The sequence below is a fragment of the Pelodiscus sinensis genome, chromosome 8 (genome assembly GCF_052426305.1).
Source record: "Pelodiscus sinensis isolate ZL-2025 chromosome 8, ASM5242630v1, whole genome shotgun sequence".
In the NCBI taxonomy this organism is placed as follows: domain Eukaryota; kingdom Metazoa; phylum Chordata; order Testudines; family Trionychidae; genus Pelodiscus; species Pelodiscus sinensis.
Genome location: NC_143059.1, coordinates 54,222,735 through 54,235,947, shown reverse-complemented (window position 1 = coordinate 54,235,947; position 13,213 = coordinate 54,222,735). Strand labels below are relative to the sequence as shown.

The 13,213-nt window shown below is 43.0% G+C and overlaps 1 protein-coding gene across 2 annotated transcripts in view; it reads right to left on the bottom strand.

Moving 5' to 3' along the window:
• The window catches only part of CPXM2 (carboxypeptidase X, M14 family member 2), a 138,381-nt gene that overhangs the window by 30,776 nt on the left and 94,392 nt on the right, over nucleotides 1-13,213 (bottom strand). For both annotated transcript variants that reach the window (XM_006136104.5, XM_089780188.1), the window contains one exon: nucleotides 7,436-7,524. In XM_006136104.5, the coding sequence (XP_006136166.3) occupies nucleotides 7,436-7,524 (89 nt within the window). The remainder of the gene's footprint in view (nucleotides 1-7,435; nucleotides 7,525-13,213) is intronic.

Here is a 13,213-nt window from a genome sequence, read left to right as displayed (position 1 = left end):
AAGCCCAGCCATGCAGGTGTAATTAAGATAGTTCATGTTTACATATAAACTCAAATGTTAAGAGGTACATAAACTGAGAATTAAAAAGTAGGTCTCTATCTAAATATGGTGCAAATGATGCAAACTGTGGAGTAACTTTTATAATTTTTTACTTTTAAAACAGATGTGGCCCCTCACCCTAGAATTTTATAAAGAATAAATAGTCTTCCAAAATAATCCATTCAACTGAAGTGTTCGGTGTGAATATCTTTCCTTGACTAATTCCACTGGATCTTTGACGTTGCAAGATCTTCCACTGAGGTGATGGCGATGGTACTAAATAAGGGGTCTGAATGAAAATTTTTCATCTTCAGTTTTCTTTCATATCTACATGATACAAATTGCACAATAGGCCAGCTGAAATGTCAGACAGCTTTTTGCCTTCTGCCTGCACAAACTGTCAAAGATAATCTATGGTAATGCTCAGTCAGAGTGTTTTTAAGAACCAGCAGGGTTATAAAACATTTCCAGAAGCTAATTTCTTAATTGAAATTTCTATTTGTTGGCAATCAGCAATTATTTACTCTATTAACACACTCAAAAAATGACATAAATTCTCTGAAGAAGCCCAATGAATTGGGCTCTGAGGGTGTGATTTTCCCCATCTCACACAAAGGGCGCGTGTTTTGAATCCAGAGCCAACTGGCCCCCAACCTTTGGAAAGCTGGAGGACTACAATGCTCTTCTGGCCTATAGATTAGAATAATGTCCACTGCCATTTCATGTACTCTATAAAGTAGATTTGGACACTAGATACATTGAGGGATCAGTCCTGTGGTCCCTGCCCAGGCCTAACTATAAAGCCTCTTTATTCACTGGGTATGTCTACACTAGCCCCCTAGTTCCATGAGGTGTAACAGTTAACTCGAACTAAGGACTTAGTTCGAGTTAACATTTGACTGCCGCGTGTAGCTGCGGGCTGTTAGTTCAGACTAAGGGGATTTAAAAATGGCTCCCGGACGGGAAGATGCAAATAAAGCCCAGGATATTTAAGTCCAGGGCTTCATTTGCAACTTCAAATGCCTACATTAGCCTCCCTAGTTCGAACTAGGGAGCTAGTGTAGACATACCCTGGATTTAGTGTAGACATACCCTGGGACTAATGAAGAAACCACTTCAGTAGTGTCTGAGGGCTACAAGAATCTCCAGCATTATTCCATTCCCCACATCCCTAAGGTGAATCGAAGGCCAGGTCTACACTAGACCTGGAAGGTCGAATTAAGGTATGCAAATCCAGCTATATAAAATACATAACTGGAGTCAACTTACCTTAAGCTGAGCTTGGCACTGTTTTCACAGAAGGCAGTGCCAACCAGAGCTGCTCGCAGCATTTGATTTAGCAAGTCTTAACTAGACCCACTAAACTGAATGCCAAAAGATTGATCTCTGCCACAGGAAGTAAAGACGTGGCCTAAGAGGATGTTGTGGATCTTTCTGTGAATCTCCAGAGCTGGTTGTATTTCATCCTCCAGTGTAGCTGTTTTAATGGTAACACACCCTGGTATGCTGAAATCAGATCGATTTTCAATATCATCATCATTCCATCTCTATAATTAAAAATGGACCTGAACTACAACAGTGGGTCAACTTTCTCAAATTTCAGGGCAACTTAGAGCCTCATTCTCTTTCCCAGAGGATACAAGTAACTTCCACTGAAATTAGCTAATATTTTCCAGACAGAAAACAGGCCCTGAGCAGTTGTTTCAGTCCATTTGTTTTAGAGCTGGGATCTGAACTTTTCTGAAGTTTAGGGATATTTGGATTCCTGGTTTGGCTCAAGCGCCTTTCTCTTCATAACGCACAAAATGGAATGAAAAATATTTGTGGGAAATAAATACCTACTCCCAAATTATCTAAAGTTTCATCTGTCTTGAACGTAACTAGGGGTTTGATTTAGCAGAACAGTTTTGCCTTAATTATCCTATTCATGGGCATCCATGTGTGATCAAATGCCCACTCCCTGAATTATTCTGGGGGCTGCATACTTTTGTAAATCATTCTAACATGCTCATGTACAAACATGATGTAATATGAAAATACTCTAAGATGCATGGAGAGTGTTCATACTGATTTCACAGAGAGCTTTGAATGTACTTTTGCACACAAAATTCTGCTGCGGTTGGTTGATGGGAGGGAAAACTGTCTTTTGTAAACAGCTTATGCACTGTCGCTTAAGATAGTGGGTCCCAAAATGTGGTCCATTGAACACTTACCACAGGTCCCTCTCTAGTGTCTATGATAAACAACTGGGGTACGTCTACACTACAGCGCTAGTTCGAACTAACTTAGTTCGAATTAGTTAATTCGAACTAAGCTAGTTCGAACTAACGCATCTAGAACTAAAAACTAGTTCGAACTAGCGTTTTGCTAGTTCGAACTAGTAAGTCCACATTGAGTGGACTCTGAACAGGGCTTAAGGATGGCCGGAAGCAGTGCCGGCAGGGCATAAAAGGAGGACTTAGAGCATGGAGATACTGTCTCAGGCTAGCCGAGGGCTGCGCTTAAAGGGTCCCGACCCCCACCCCGGACACACAGTTCTAAGGGGTGCCCCGCTTGCAAAGAAGTTCTGGCTTGGAGTGCCCTGAGTGCCCACACTGGGCACATCACACCACTCGGCCATCAGCCCGGCTGCACTTGCCGCAGGCTGCCATCTGGGGAGAGGGAGTAATTGGGGGGCTGCAGGAGAGCTTCCACCCCCAGAAGCCCGCAGAGCCAGCCCAGTCCTCCCCATCGGGGGCTCGTACCCCATTCCTCCCTCACCTCCTTCCACTTGCCCTTCCCTAGCCCCCCTTCTTCTTGATGTACAAAATAAAGATAACGTTTCTTCCAACATTGACTCTGTCTTTATTGAAAAAAACTGGGGGAGACTGGGAAAAGGAGGTGGGAGAGGGGAAGAGAAAGGCTGGGAGAGGGGAGGGCAACTAACATGATCAGGGGTTGGGAACAGGTCCCAGATGAAGAGAGGCTACAGAGACTGGGACTGTTCAGCTTAGAAAAGAGGAGACGGAGGGGGGACAGGATAGAGGTCTGTAAAAGCAGGGGTTGGGTGGAGAGGGTGCATTCAGAAAAGTTCTTCATGAGTTCCCATAAAGAAGGACTAGAGGACACCAAAGGAAAGGAATGGGTATCAGGCTTGAAACTAGTAAGAGAAAGTTGTTCTTCTTGACAAAGCAAATAGTTAACCTGTGGAACTCCTTGCTGCAGGAGGCTGTGAAGGCTAGAACTAGAACAGAGTTTAAAGGGAAGTGAGATCAAGTCATGGACGTTGGGTCCATGGAGTCCTATTAGCCAGAGGGTAGGAGTGGTGTCCCTGCCCAAAGTTTGTGGAAGGCTGGAGAGGGATGGCACGAGACAAATGGCTTGGTCATTGTCTTCGGTCCATCCCCTCCAGGGTCCCTAGGGTTGGCCGCTGTGGGCAGACAGGCTACTGGGCTAGATGGACCTTTGGTCTGACCCAGGACGGCCATTGTAAGCTCAGGGCTCAGTGTCGGGGGTCTCAGTGGACCCCCTTGATTTTCATGCACACCTGGTCCTGGGTGGCCAGGCTGGCATCTCTCCTGCCCTAGACGGCCACTTTCCTGTGCCTAGTGCGGAGATCGTGGACGAGGTCCACGATGTCCGCACTAGCCCAGGAAGGTGCCCGCCTCTTGCGGTCCAGGGCAAGCTCCCGGGAGCCGCCAGCCTGGTCCCGGCAAGAGGGGGTGGGCTGGGGGGCATCGGGTGGGTGGCTCTGTGCCGTGCCAGGTGCAGGGTCTGCTAGCTGGGTGCTGGCAGGCTTGCACCTGGCACGGGCACCGTAGCCAGCCCGTGCCCCTTTAAGGGGTCCGGGGCCGGGAGGGGGGCATAGAGTTTCCCTGGTGTTGGCCAGAGTGGCCACCAGGGAAACCTGGGGAGGGCTAGCCTCCCACTAGTTCGAACTAAAGGGCTACACAGCCCTTAGTTCGAACTAGCTAGTTCGAACTAGGCGTTAGTCCTCGTAAAATGAGGTTTACCTAGTTCGAACTAAGCGCTCCGCTAGTTCGATTCAAATTCGAACTAGCGGAGCGCTAGTGTAGCGCATAGGAAAGTTAGTTCGAACTAACATCCGTTAGTTCGAACTAACTTTCTAGTGTAGACATACCCCCAGAGTGGAAAACTCATTAGTTAGCTATTTCTTCCAACATAGTCAGAAGTAAAGTCGTTAACAAAACTGTCAACAATAAACTGAACAATGAACACAGCAGTATGTTGAATGGGGAAATCCACACATCTCTTAAAAGCTGTTGTGCTTTAAGTGCTCAAAGACAATGAATTCTCCCACATCCTCAATGGTGTGTGGTCATGATTTCCTCCAATTTTACCCTGAACCATCTGGCAGCTTTCTCCGTGACGAGAGTGCTCCAAAATGAGTTATGCTACTGAAAAAGCACAGCAAAGGACATCTAGTTCACAGCTGACCAGTTCACAGCCCTTAATATTGTTTAATCGCATGTTGATTTTTCTCCTTACCTAAGAACTAGGGAAATAATTCTTTTCAAGCTGTTTTCAAAGATATTTCAAACCTGACCAATCTTTCTTTGTGCAATTAGTATCCAAAATGCATTTACACTTATTGTTCTTGACACTAATTATGCCAATTGAGTTTCTACTTGTCTAATCTTTGTGCTAGAATATAGGCCATGAAATCTCTGGTGAACTAAACGTGTGACTCAGTACACAATTGCTCAATAGAAATGAATGATGACTCATGCAGTATAAATACACTGAAAATTCAGCACTCAGATAATGATTCACATACTTCAAGTCCGAGCATATTATCTTTAGATTTGAAGAGCAAGACAGGAAGAAATATTTCTCCAGCACATCCCACACCTATGTCTGGGATGACATAAATCTAGATTTTCCCTCTATTTCAAGTTAAAAGTAGATAATTAAAACTGGTGGGTTTCTAATTAGATTAGCAGTATTACCTTTCTTTTGGTACATGGGCATTTACATGGCATGAGCCTGCTGATACCTTTGTGATATCCCTTATACCTGAGTCAATTTTTATTTTAATGTACAGCAGTATTAATCCAAAATAACTCATTTGATGTGAGCTGAGTTACTATAGATTTACACTGGTGTAAGCAAGCAAGGAATTTTATCATGCCTGTTTTATTCATACTAGCATTACCTGTCTCATTGTGACAGTAGACGTACACTCAGGTTCACCTGGCGTGGGGGGCAAAAGCAGACCTGGCCGCCATCTTGCTCATGAAGGACCTGCTGCTGCCATGGCTATGTCCCCACTGCTCTGCCCCCACCTTGCGCTGTCTGTGCGTACCGTGCACTCACACCCACTGGAGAGCATCATGGAGCCATTGGAGTCTGTCATCCAGGTGCCAGTAGGCTGGCCAGACACCCTGCGTTCCTGGCAAGGCGCGGCTTCCATTCCACCCTCAGCCCATGGGCCGATAACTTATTCCCTTTTTGGAGCAGCGTCTGGCTGCCATGTGAGAGTGACTGTTGCAATGAACAAACAGACCCTGGATCTGGGATTCAGGGGTCTCTGCTCTGCAGGCAGAGTTCTGCCCCATGGGATCAGGAAGCTGGGCTGCTCTCCTGTCCCTCGTGCCCTGGCCAGGGGACTGGTCAAACTTGGGCCAGCATTGTACCCAGCTGCAGGGGAAGGTGTGGCTGGGGGCCTGGGAGCTGCCCTGCACTGCAGTTGGGGCTGGGGCTGAGACCTGCCCTCTCGGACGGGGGGTGCTGGAAGCCAGGGAGCTCCAGATTCGGAGCTGCCCTACACTAGGAGGGGGGTGCTGGGAGCTGTGTTAACTGGGAGGGCAGGGAGCTGGGGGGAGTTCTCCTGGCCAGGGTGGGGCAGGGAGCTGCCCTGGCTGGGAAGGGGGTGGGGAGCTGGGGGGAGCTGCATTGGCTGGGGGGGGCTCGGGAAGCTGCCCTTGCGGGGAGGGGGCAGGGAGGTGCCCTGGCTGTGGGGGGGCCCTGGGGGAGTTATCCTGGCTGGGGTGGGACCTGCCCTAGCTTGGGGGGGGGGGTGCTGTGTTGGCTGGGGGTGTCAGGGAGCTGGGGGGAGCTGTCCTAGCTGGGGGTGGGCAAGGAGCTGTGACCACAGTTTTGTTATTAAAGAACTTTTAGTGTGCTCTGAAGGAACAAACATAATGCAATGTTCTTATTCTGGGTATTCACAAAAGCAAACTGTTGAAACAATAAGCATGGGCAATGTCACCACCACCACCAGGGAAAAATCTGTTAGGGTTGAATGGAAATTTGACAAAGAAGTAGCTAGACTTTTAGCCATATGTGCCAGCATTCATTTTTGTGGCCAGGTAGATTCTTTTTCATCATCAAGAAAAAAGTTTAAAAACAAACTGACATTTCAAAGTACTGTACGTTAAATGTTGTACCTGCCAATTTTAAAAGCTGCAAATGTCACATAAATGTTAAATGTAGTTTCTAAAGCCATTTTGATGTAATAATAGTCACCACAGTAATAGAAAGAAAAATCATATCTTCTTTAGAGTGCTGTGTTCATAGTGATGTCAGCTTACAAAAATGTTAATGTATAACACACCAATGCACAAATCTAGATTAGACAGTATGTTCACAGTTGAAACAAACATGGTAAACCTCTGATTTCTAAATAATTTTTCCAGATTCATAATATTTTATTTTGTATATCTATTCATAAAATACCTCCTTCCATGAGTACCATTCCGCTGTCTAGTGACAAAGTCTAAATATCCTTTTCTTGCATCTTCAGCTCATAAGTCTTTGTTAATGTTTTCTCTGTGGCATTTAAGGGGGAAATGCTCATCTTAAATAACTCTGAAGTACTAGTACAAGTCCTTAAATATATATTTGTATAATAGATGCATAAGCATGACACTCAATGGAAATCTCACCAGGCTGATCCACTGTCCATTGAAATCAATGAAAAGACGCCTACCAACCTCAGAGAGCTCTGGATCTACCATACGGCCAAAACGTGCATTGCTAGGAAGAATCCATGTGCCTTTTAAAGTAGCTTATCAAAGAAAGGGGGCAGGCAGAAAGAAACCCGCTCTCTGAGATCTAGAATGTATTTCTCATTAATGGTTTATCACACACACCAATACTGTACCCAAAGTTAATAAATGAAACTATCAAGGTCTGTTGATGGACACTGAATTTCCTCTGTAAGCCCTTACAAAATAACTTGGTCAAGGTATTCTTTGGAAAAGCCTTATCTGCAGCTAGGATGTATTTGGAAAATGCATAGATCTCAGCTGCCTATACATTCACTTTTCCCCTACAATGCTCTGCAAAATTTAGGAGTTGATAGAATTCAACTATCTAAACAAGAACCCCAACACAATCACCCACCCACACCTGTACACATGCCAGAACTTAAATTGCATTCTGTGTGGCCTACCTGTCTCATTTCTTTGTAATTGTGGTGTTTAAAATCAAGATCATCTGTGGTTGTCATTTCATTTCTTCTGTGATAATAATTATTTGGGTCTGAGAAAAGAAATTTTAAAAATTGCATATAGTTATTAACTATTCCCAAAGGAAGAGATGCCAAACATGGAGAGAAAGCATTTTGCTCTGAACACCATTTTCCTAGTCATGTTTAATGAAGACTCTTTTGAATAGCTGAAGTAAACAAACAGCAGCTTTGAAATATTACTAATTACCATACAAATCAACTCGTTAAACCAAATAGGAGCAAAGAAACAGCAAGCTTATGGTAACTGACACATTTACTCTGCATTAACAACTAAACTGGGAATAATAGGAAAAGCAAAAAACACATTCTAGTGCTTTGTAAAAGGGCAAAAGACACTAGAAAATGATCAAGGCATCATTCTGATGGATTTAAGAATGGAAAGGCCACTTCAAAGGAAAAAGCCCCAGCAAATGTTATGTTTCTACCAGATAATTAGCTACTGTAGAGAACCAGTAGCTCTTTGATGCTAGCATTTTCAGAGATTGTGTACTGCCTGAAAAATATTGGGTCTAATAAATAATGGACCCACACTTGATAGTAAGAATTATCTCTAGCTAAGTATTTTCTTAAATTGACTGCAAAAGCTTTTGGGCTTTTTAATTGAAAATTAACAGACTATTTTCTTTACCATGTGGATATAATTTACTCTGTGTGATGTGTTCCATGGAAACATTTCTCAACAGAAGGCAGGCCATCACATATCTAATTAAACCAGCAGCGTGACAGTTAATAATTAGTGTCAAGCAAGAAGATGAAGGTGAAACAAAAACCTGTGCTTTCTTGCCTTTCCAGCTGAATGCACTGGAAGTTCCATTAAAGAAAAAGGTGGGATGAGCAAACTCTTTTGGAAAAGTTAGAAACACTCCCAACTCCAGCTTATGCTAATTCCAAGCAGTGAACCCAAACCACCATTTTTGGACATTTCTGAAATGTTAATTGAGTTTTTCACCCGCACCAGGGATTATTTTTCATTGTTATTCTGTTCTGCATTTCCACGTTCTAGTCTACTGTTAGAACAGAGGCTGGCAAAATGTGGCCCACCAAACATTTGGCTTTGTCCCGCCATGACCCTCTGGGCTGCTAACGTCCCACAGCCCAGATCAGTACTTAAAATTCCCTTCCTTTAAGAGAGACTTTCAAAGCCTGGCATTTTGTCTATGCATGACATGTTTGTGTCCTAGGAATGCCATAGATTTGGTGGGTGAAACCCAAAGAAGGTAATAAGGGACCTCCCATTTCCATTGAAAATGAAAACAGTCCTACAAAAGGAGTATTGCACCTCTGGTGCTACTTCTAAAATGTGCACAACGTAAGATCTCTTGTGAACAAACAACGTTTTGCCAACCTCTATTTTCAGGCTGTTTTGACCATTGAATTTTCTGTTGCAGCAGGAATATAGATTAGGACATAACAGAGCAAAATGCAGAAGACAAAAACCAAAACATAAAAAAACCCCAACCAACCAAAACCCCACTCTCATCTGCTATATATTAAGTCTGTCTTAGCAACAACTGTTTACCATCATTCAAACAGAAAATAAGACCCCATGCAGCTAAAATCATTGTAGCATTTCAACTGTGGTTTCCTGGCATTATTTCAAACAATCACTCCCCCTTCTAGGAAGAAGACACCCTGAAAGTCAGGACGATTATGATGAATTCAAAAGAATGTATTGATTTTTCCAATGTCAACTTCCATTTAAGCCAGAATCACAGCTAATTTATATACTGGCTGGCAAAGGAACCTTGAAAGAATCGTTTCTGATATACTTCTACCTCTGTCCCAAAGTTAAACAACATAGTGTAAAATACAGAAATCTGTTGCACTAGCAGAGAGATGGACATATGATATTTTCTATCTGTAATTCTATGAGAGTTTGGGTGTGAATGAGAGAGAAAGAAATAATTGCCACAATGTCTAATTGCTTCTCAACTAAAGAACATAGAGAGTTTTCAATTAATCTAAACTACTTTTATAAAACAAATGCTTATAATTTTCTGCTCACCTCTGGCATCCTCCGATTCTGCTCCACCCTATTTGTTAGTTTTGTCTCCTTTTGTATCCTGTCTGTCATGATGACTTTAGTTCTCTAGGGCAAGATCTGTCTCTTTGTTACATGTCTGAACAGTGCTTAGCACAATGAGACCATGAACTTTGAAAGGGGTTCCCAGGTGCTACCATAGTATGTACAAATAAACAAATAAATAAATGGTAAGTAATTATGTCTTTCTTTCTTCAGTTTTTAGTGTTCTTTAGGGGTGGATGTGAAATGCCATGTATGAAAAGAGTCTCATTAAGATAGGAGGGTGAAACTACAACTCTCAAAGCACCTTGCGTTACCAAATGATAAAGATTCCCTTGTATAGATTCACAGAATTTGCAGCCATTCTAATTCTGCATTTTTTGTTTGTTTGTTTGTTTGTTTGTTTGTTTGTTTGTGGCTGAGGTGTTCAGGGGCAGACTGGCTCAGCGGAATACCAGGAATTTCCCGGTGGGCTGTCGTCTAATGGGCCATCATGTCCGCACACCGTTGCACCTCACTCCAACCGGCTCTGCATCCGTGCTGTATGAGGCACACAGAGCCCGATCCACTGCCTGTGCCACATGCCAGACACACACGGGTGACGTCATAGGGAGGGCTGTTCTCAACCCATTTCCTGGGCCTAATTTGATTGTCAGTATTCTTCTGGAGGTGTTCAGTGCATTGTAAAGGATTTAGATATACCTCCTATTAAAATTAAAGGATGATCACGCCTAAATCCCTTAGGTAACTCTGAAAATCTCAGACTTACTGATTGGGAACGTACACCCTGTTCCTAATGAACATGCACAAGTCTGAACTGTCTCTAGCAAATTAAACATATTATGGATATTAAACACATCTTGAAGAAATGTACAGACAGCCACTAGAGTAAATCATGTGTTTCTATTTTCATGGTCACTGCTCCCCTTCCCCAACTTCCTCCATACCCCATTAGGGGGGTGTCTCCCAATTTTTAGCACAATTGGCCATTTTTCCCATTTGTAGGAGCAATCAGTACTAATACCTAGTTTTGTCCCCAAAAAATAAGGATGTCCAGGACTGGGCTTAGAAAAGAGACTGTCCCAGCCAAAATGGAATGTATGTTCAGCCTAAGAATAAATTCATTAGTCTATAGGAGTTATCTTTCAAAAGTTTTCTTTTAACTGTTAATAATAAGCAAATGTAAAGTTTATACTTGTTCTAGAAATATTACAGATTCCAACAACTTTCCCCATTCTAAGCATAGGGAGTAGGTGCTCATAACAGAACTTTATGGAACAATGAAGAGGTGAAAGGAAACATTCTGAGGACAATCATTTTATTACAGCATGCTGTAACACATCCCCCATGATGAATATATAGGGATATGTTATATAGGCTACACTCAAATCTCATAGGGTATATCTACACAGCAAGGCTTAACTCAAAATAAGCTACACAAATTGAGCTATGTCAATGGCACAGCTTATTTCGAAATTGGGAGCATCTACACAGCAATTATTTCAAAATGGAGCATTCTTCTCCAACTTTCCTTACTCTTCATACCATGAGGGTTACAGGAGTCGGAGTAAGAAGTCCTCCAGCGTGACAGTTTTTTGACATTATTTCAAAATAACTGCCTGCTGTGTAGACATGGACTAAGTTATTTTGAAATAATGTCGCTGTGTAGATATACCCTTATTGAATTTAGACTTATTTTGATGCAGTCCCCAACATAGGAAAAATTTCCAGGAAAGCTAATATGAATTTGTCTACATAAAGACTTTAATTCTCTACATTGATAAAATTAAAAACACAAAGGGCCAGATTTTGACACCACAGACAGCAGTCGCTCGCATAAGCAATCCCACTGAAGTCAATGGAACTGCTTGTGTAAATGATTACCCATCAGTAGGATATGAGTTCGAGGGTTTTGAGAGTCTATTGTTTGTTTGTTTGTTTGTTTGTTAATGTCTTCCGATCTACAGGCTGATCCTCCCTGGTCTGGCACCCTTGGGACCTGACTGGTCTTGGATAGGGGATTTTTCTGGACCAGGAAAGGTGAATTCAGTTCACTCCCTCTCACCCCTGCCAGCTTCCCCCGCAGTCCAGATGAGCCACGTTCTAGCTCATGGCCTGTCCCCAGAACAGCTGAGCTGTGCACCGGCTCCTGGCACCCCACCCCCAGCACAGCTGAGCCACGCAGCCCCAGTCCCCCTCGCAGCCCAATTGAGTTGTGCACCTGCTCCTGCTCCCCCGTCCCCAAGCAGTACAGCTGAGCCATGTGCTGCCTGCCCCCTTCCTCCACCCTGCAGCTCCAGGGCTCTCTGATCCTGGAACATCTGTGGTCATGCCCAACCACAGATGTTGCCGGACCAGAGAATTCCGGATTTTAGAGGTGTAACCTGTAGCAAGAAATGTTCTGTAGCTCAAAGAGCTATTGAATGGAGTATCCACTGCAAAAGATTATGCCATCAAACAGAGTATATACTTGCACATACTATCATGTAAGTTATTTTTACCTCTTAGCTCAATCTGAAGAATTCAGAAAATTATATTAAATTCATGTCATGAATTTATTCTATTAAAAGAATCATCCATTGTGGAGATCATTCTCTGACATAATACATACATGAAAGCCTCTCTTGAATTTTTATCTCCTCCAATATTTTTGATTTTTTTATCAAATCCAGCTTCTTTATGTTGTATTAGAGCAAAGACAAGAAAGAAAAGTACTTCTATCCCTCTGAGACAGCTGCAAAAGACTGAATGTGTCAGTCTGTATCTAAGTAGCAACGTTTTTGGAAACCAGGGGGGAAATAGAACAACCAGTGCCGCCTTCATCATCCTTCTCTTCAGCTTGTGAGTGTTGTACTATTCCACTGCTGCAGGAAGACTTTTTGCCATCTCTCCTTCCACAAATAATCATGTCTTGCCTTTGATTAAACAGAAAATCACTTTCAAAATAGGTGCTGTGTAGATGCTCCCTATTTCAAAATAAGCTATTTTGAAATAAAATACACAATTGACGTAGCTCAAATTGAATAGCTTATTTCGAATTAAGCCCTGCAGTGTAGTTACACCCTATGTGGTTTATTTATGCCTTGATCCTACAGATGCACATGAGCAGCAGTGTTTCCTCTAAGCTGAGCACTTGGGTGGATGCACAGCAGAGATTCATATGCCACCCAGGTGATTAGCAGTGCTCACACTCATCAGCAGCTGGCAGCATGTGTTTCTATGTGTTCACATCCAGTATTTATGACACAGCTATTATTAAAAAGCATTTACTTTTCAAAGCACCACATTTTGCCTTTGGCTTGAATCAAAAAAAGACCAGTTTTACAGAACTGAGACTTAATGGTGGTAAAGAACTTTCAATGTCTCCCACAGCACATGTCACTCTCTAGCATGGTATCAGCATCACCTTCATAATACCATGGAAACCACTATGCTTGTCCCTCCTGTGCACTTGCTACTGGTTCCCTAGTAAGAAGGAGAGTTTCTCACTTAATTCTGTCTGACATCCTGTATTCTAAAAAATGTGCCTGTAGATACACTAACCAAGGCTATATGGTGTATACTTCAAATAGAAATCTGAGGTGCTCATTGCTCTTTGCTGGTCCACGAGGTTTTTTCTTCTGCACTTTCAATTGGTGGGATGAACCTACATCAACAGTGGAATTGGAGGCAGCAAA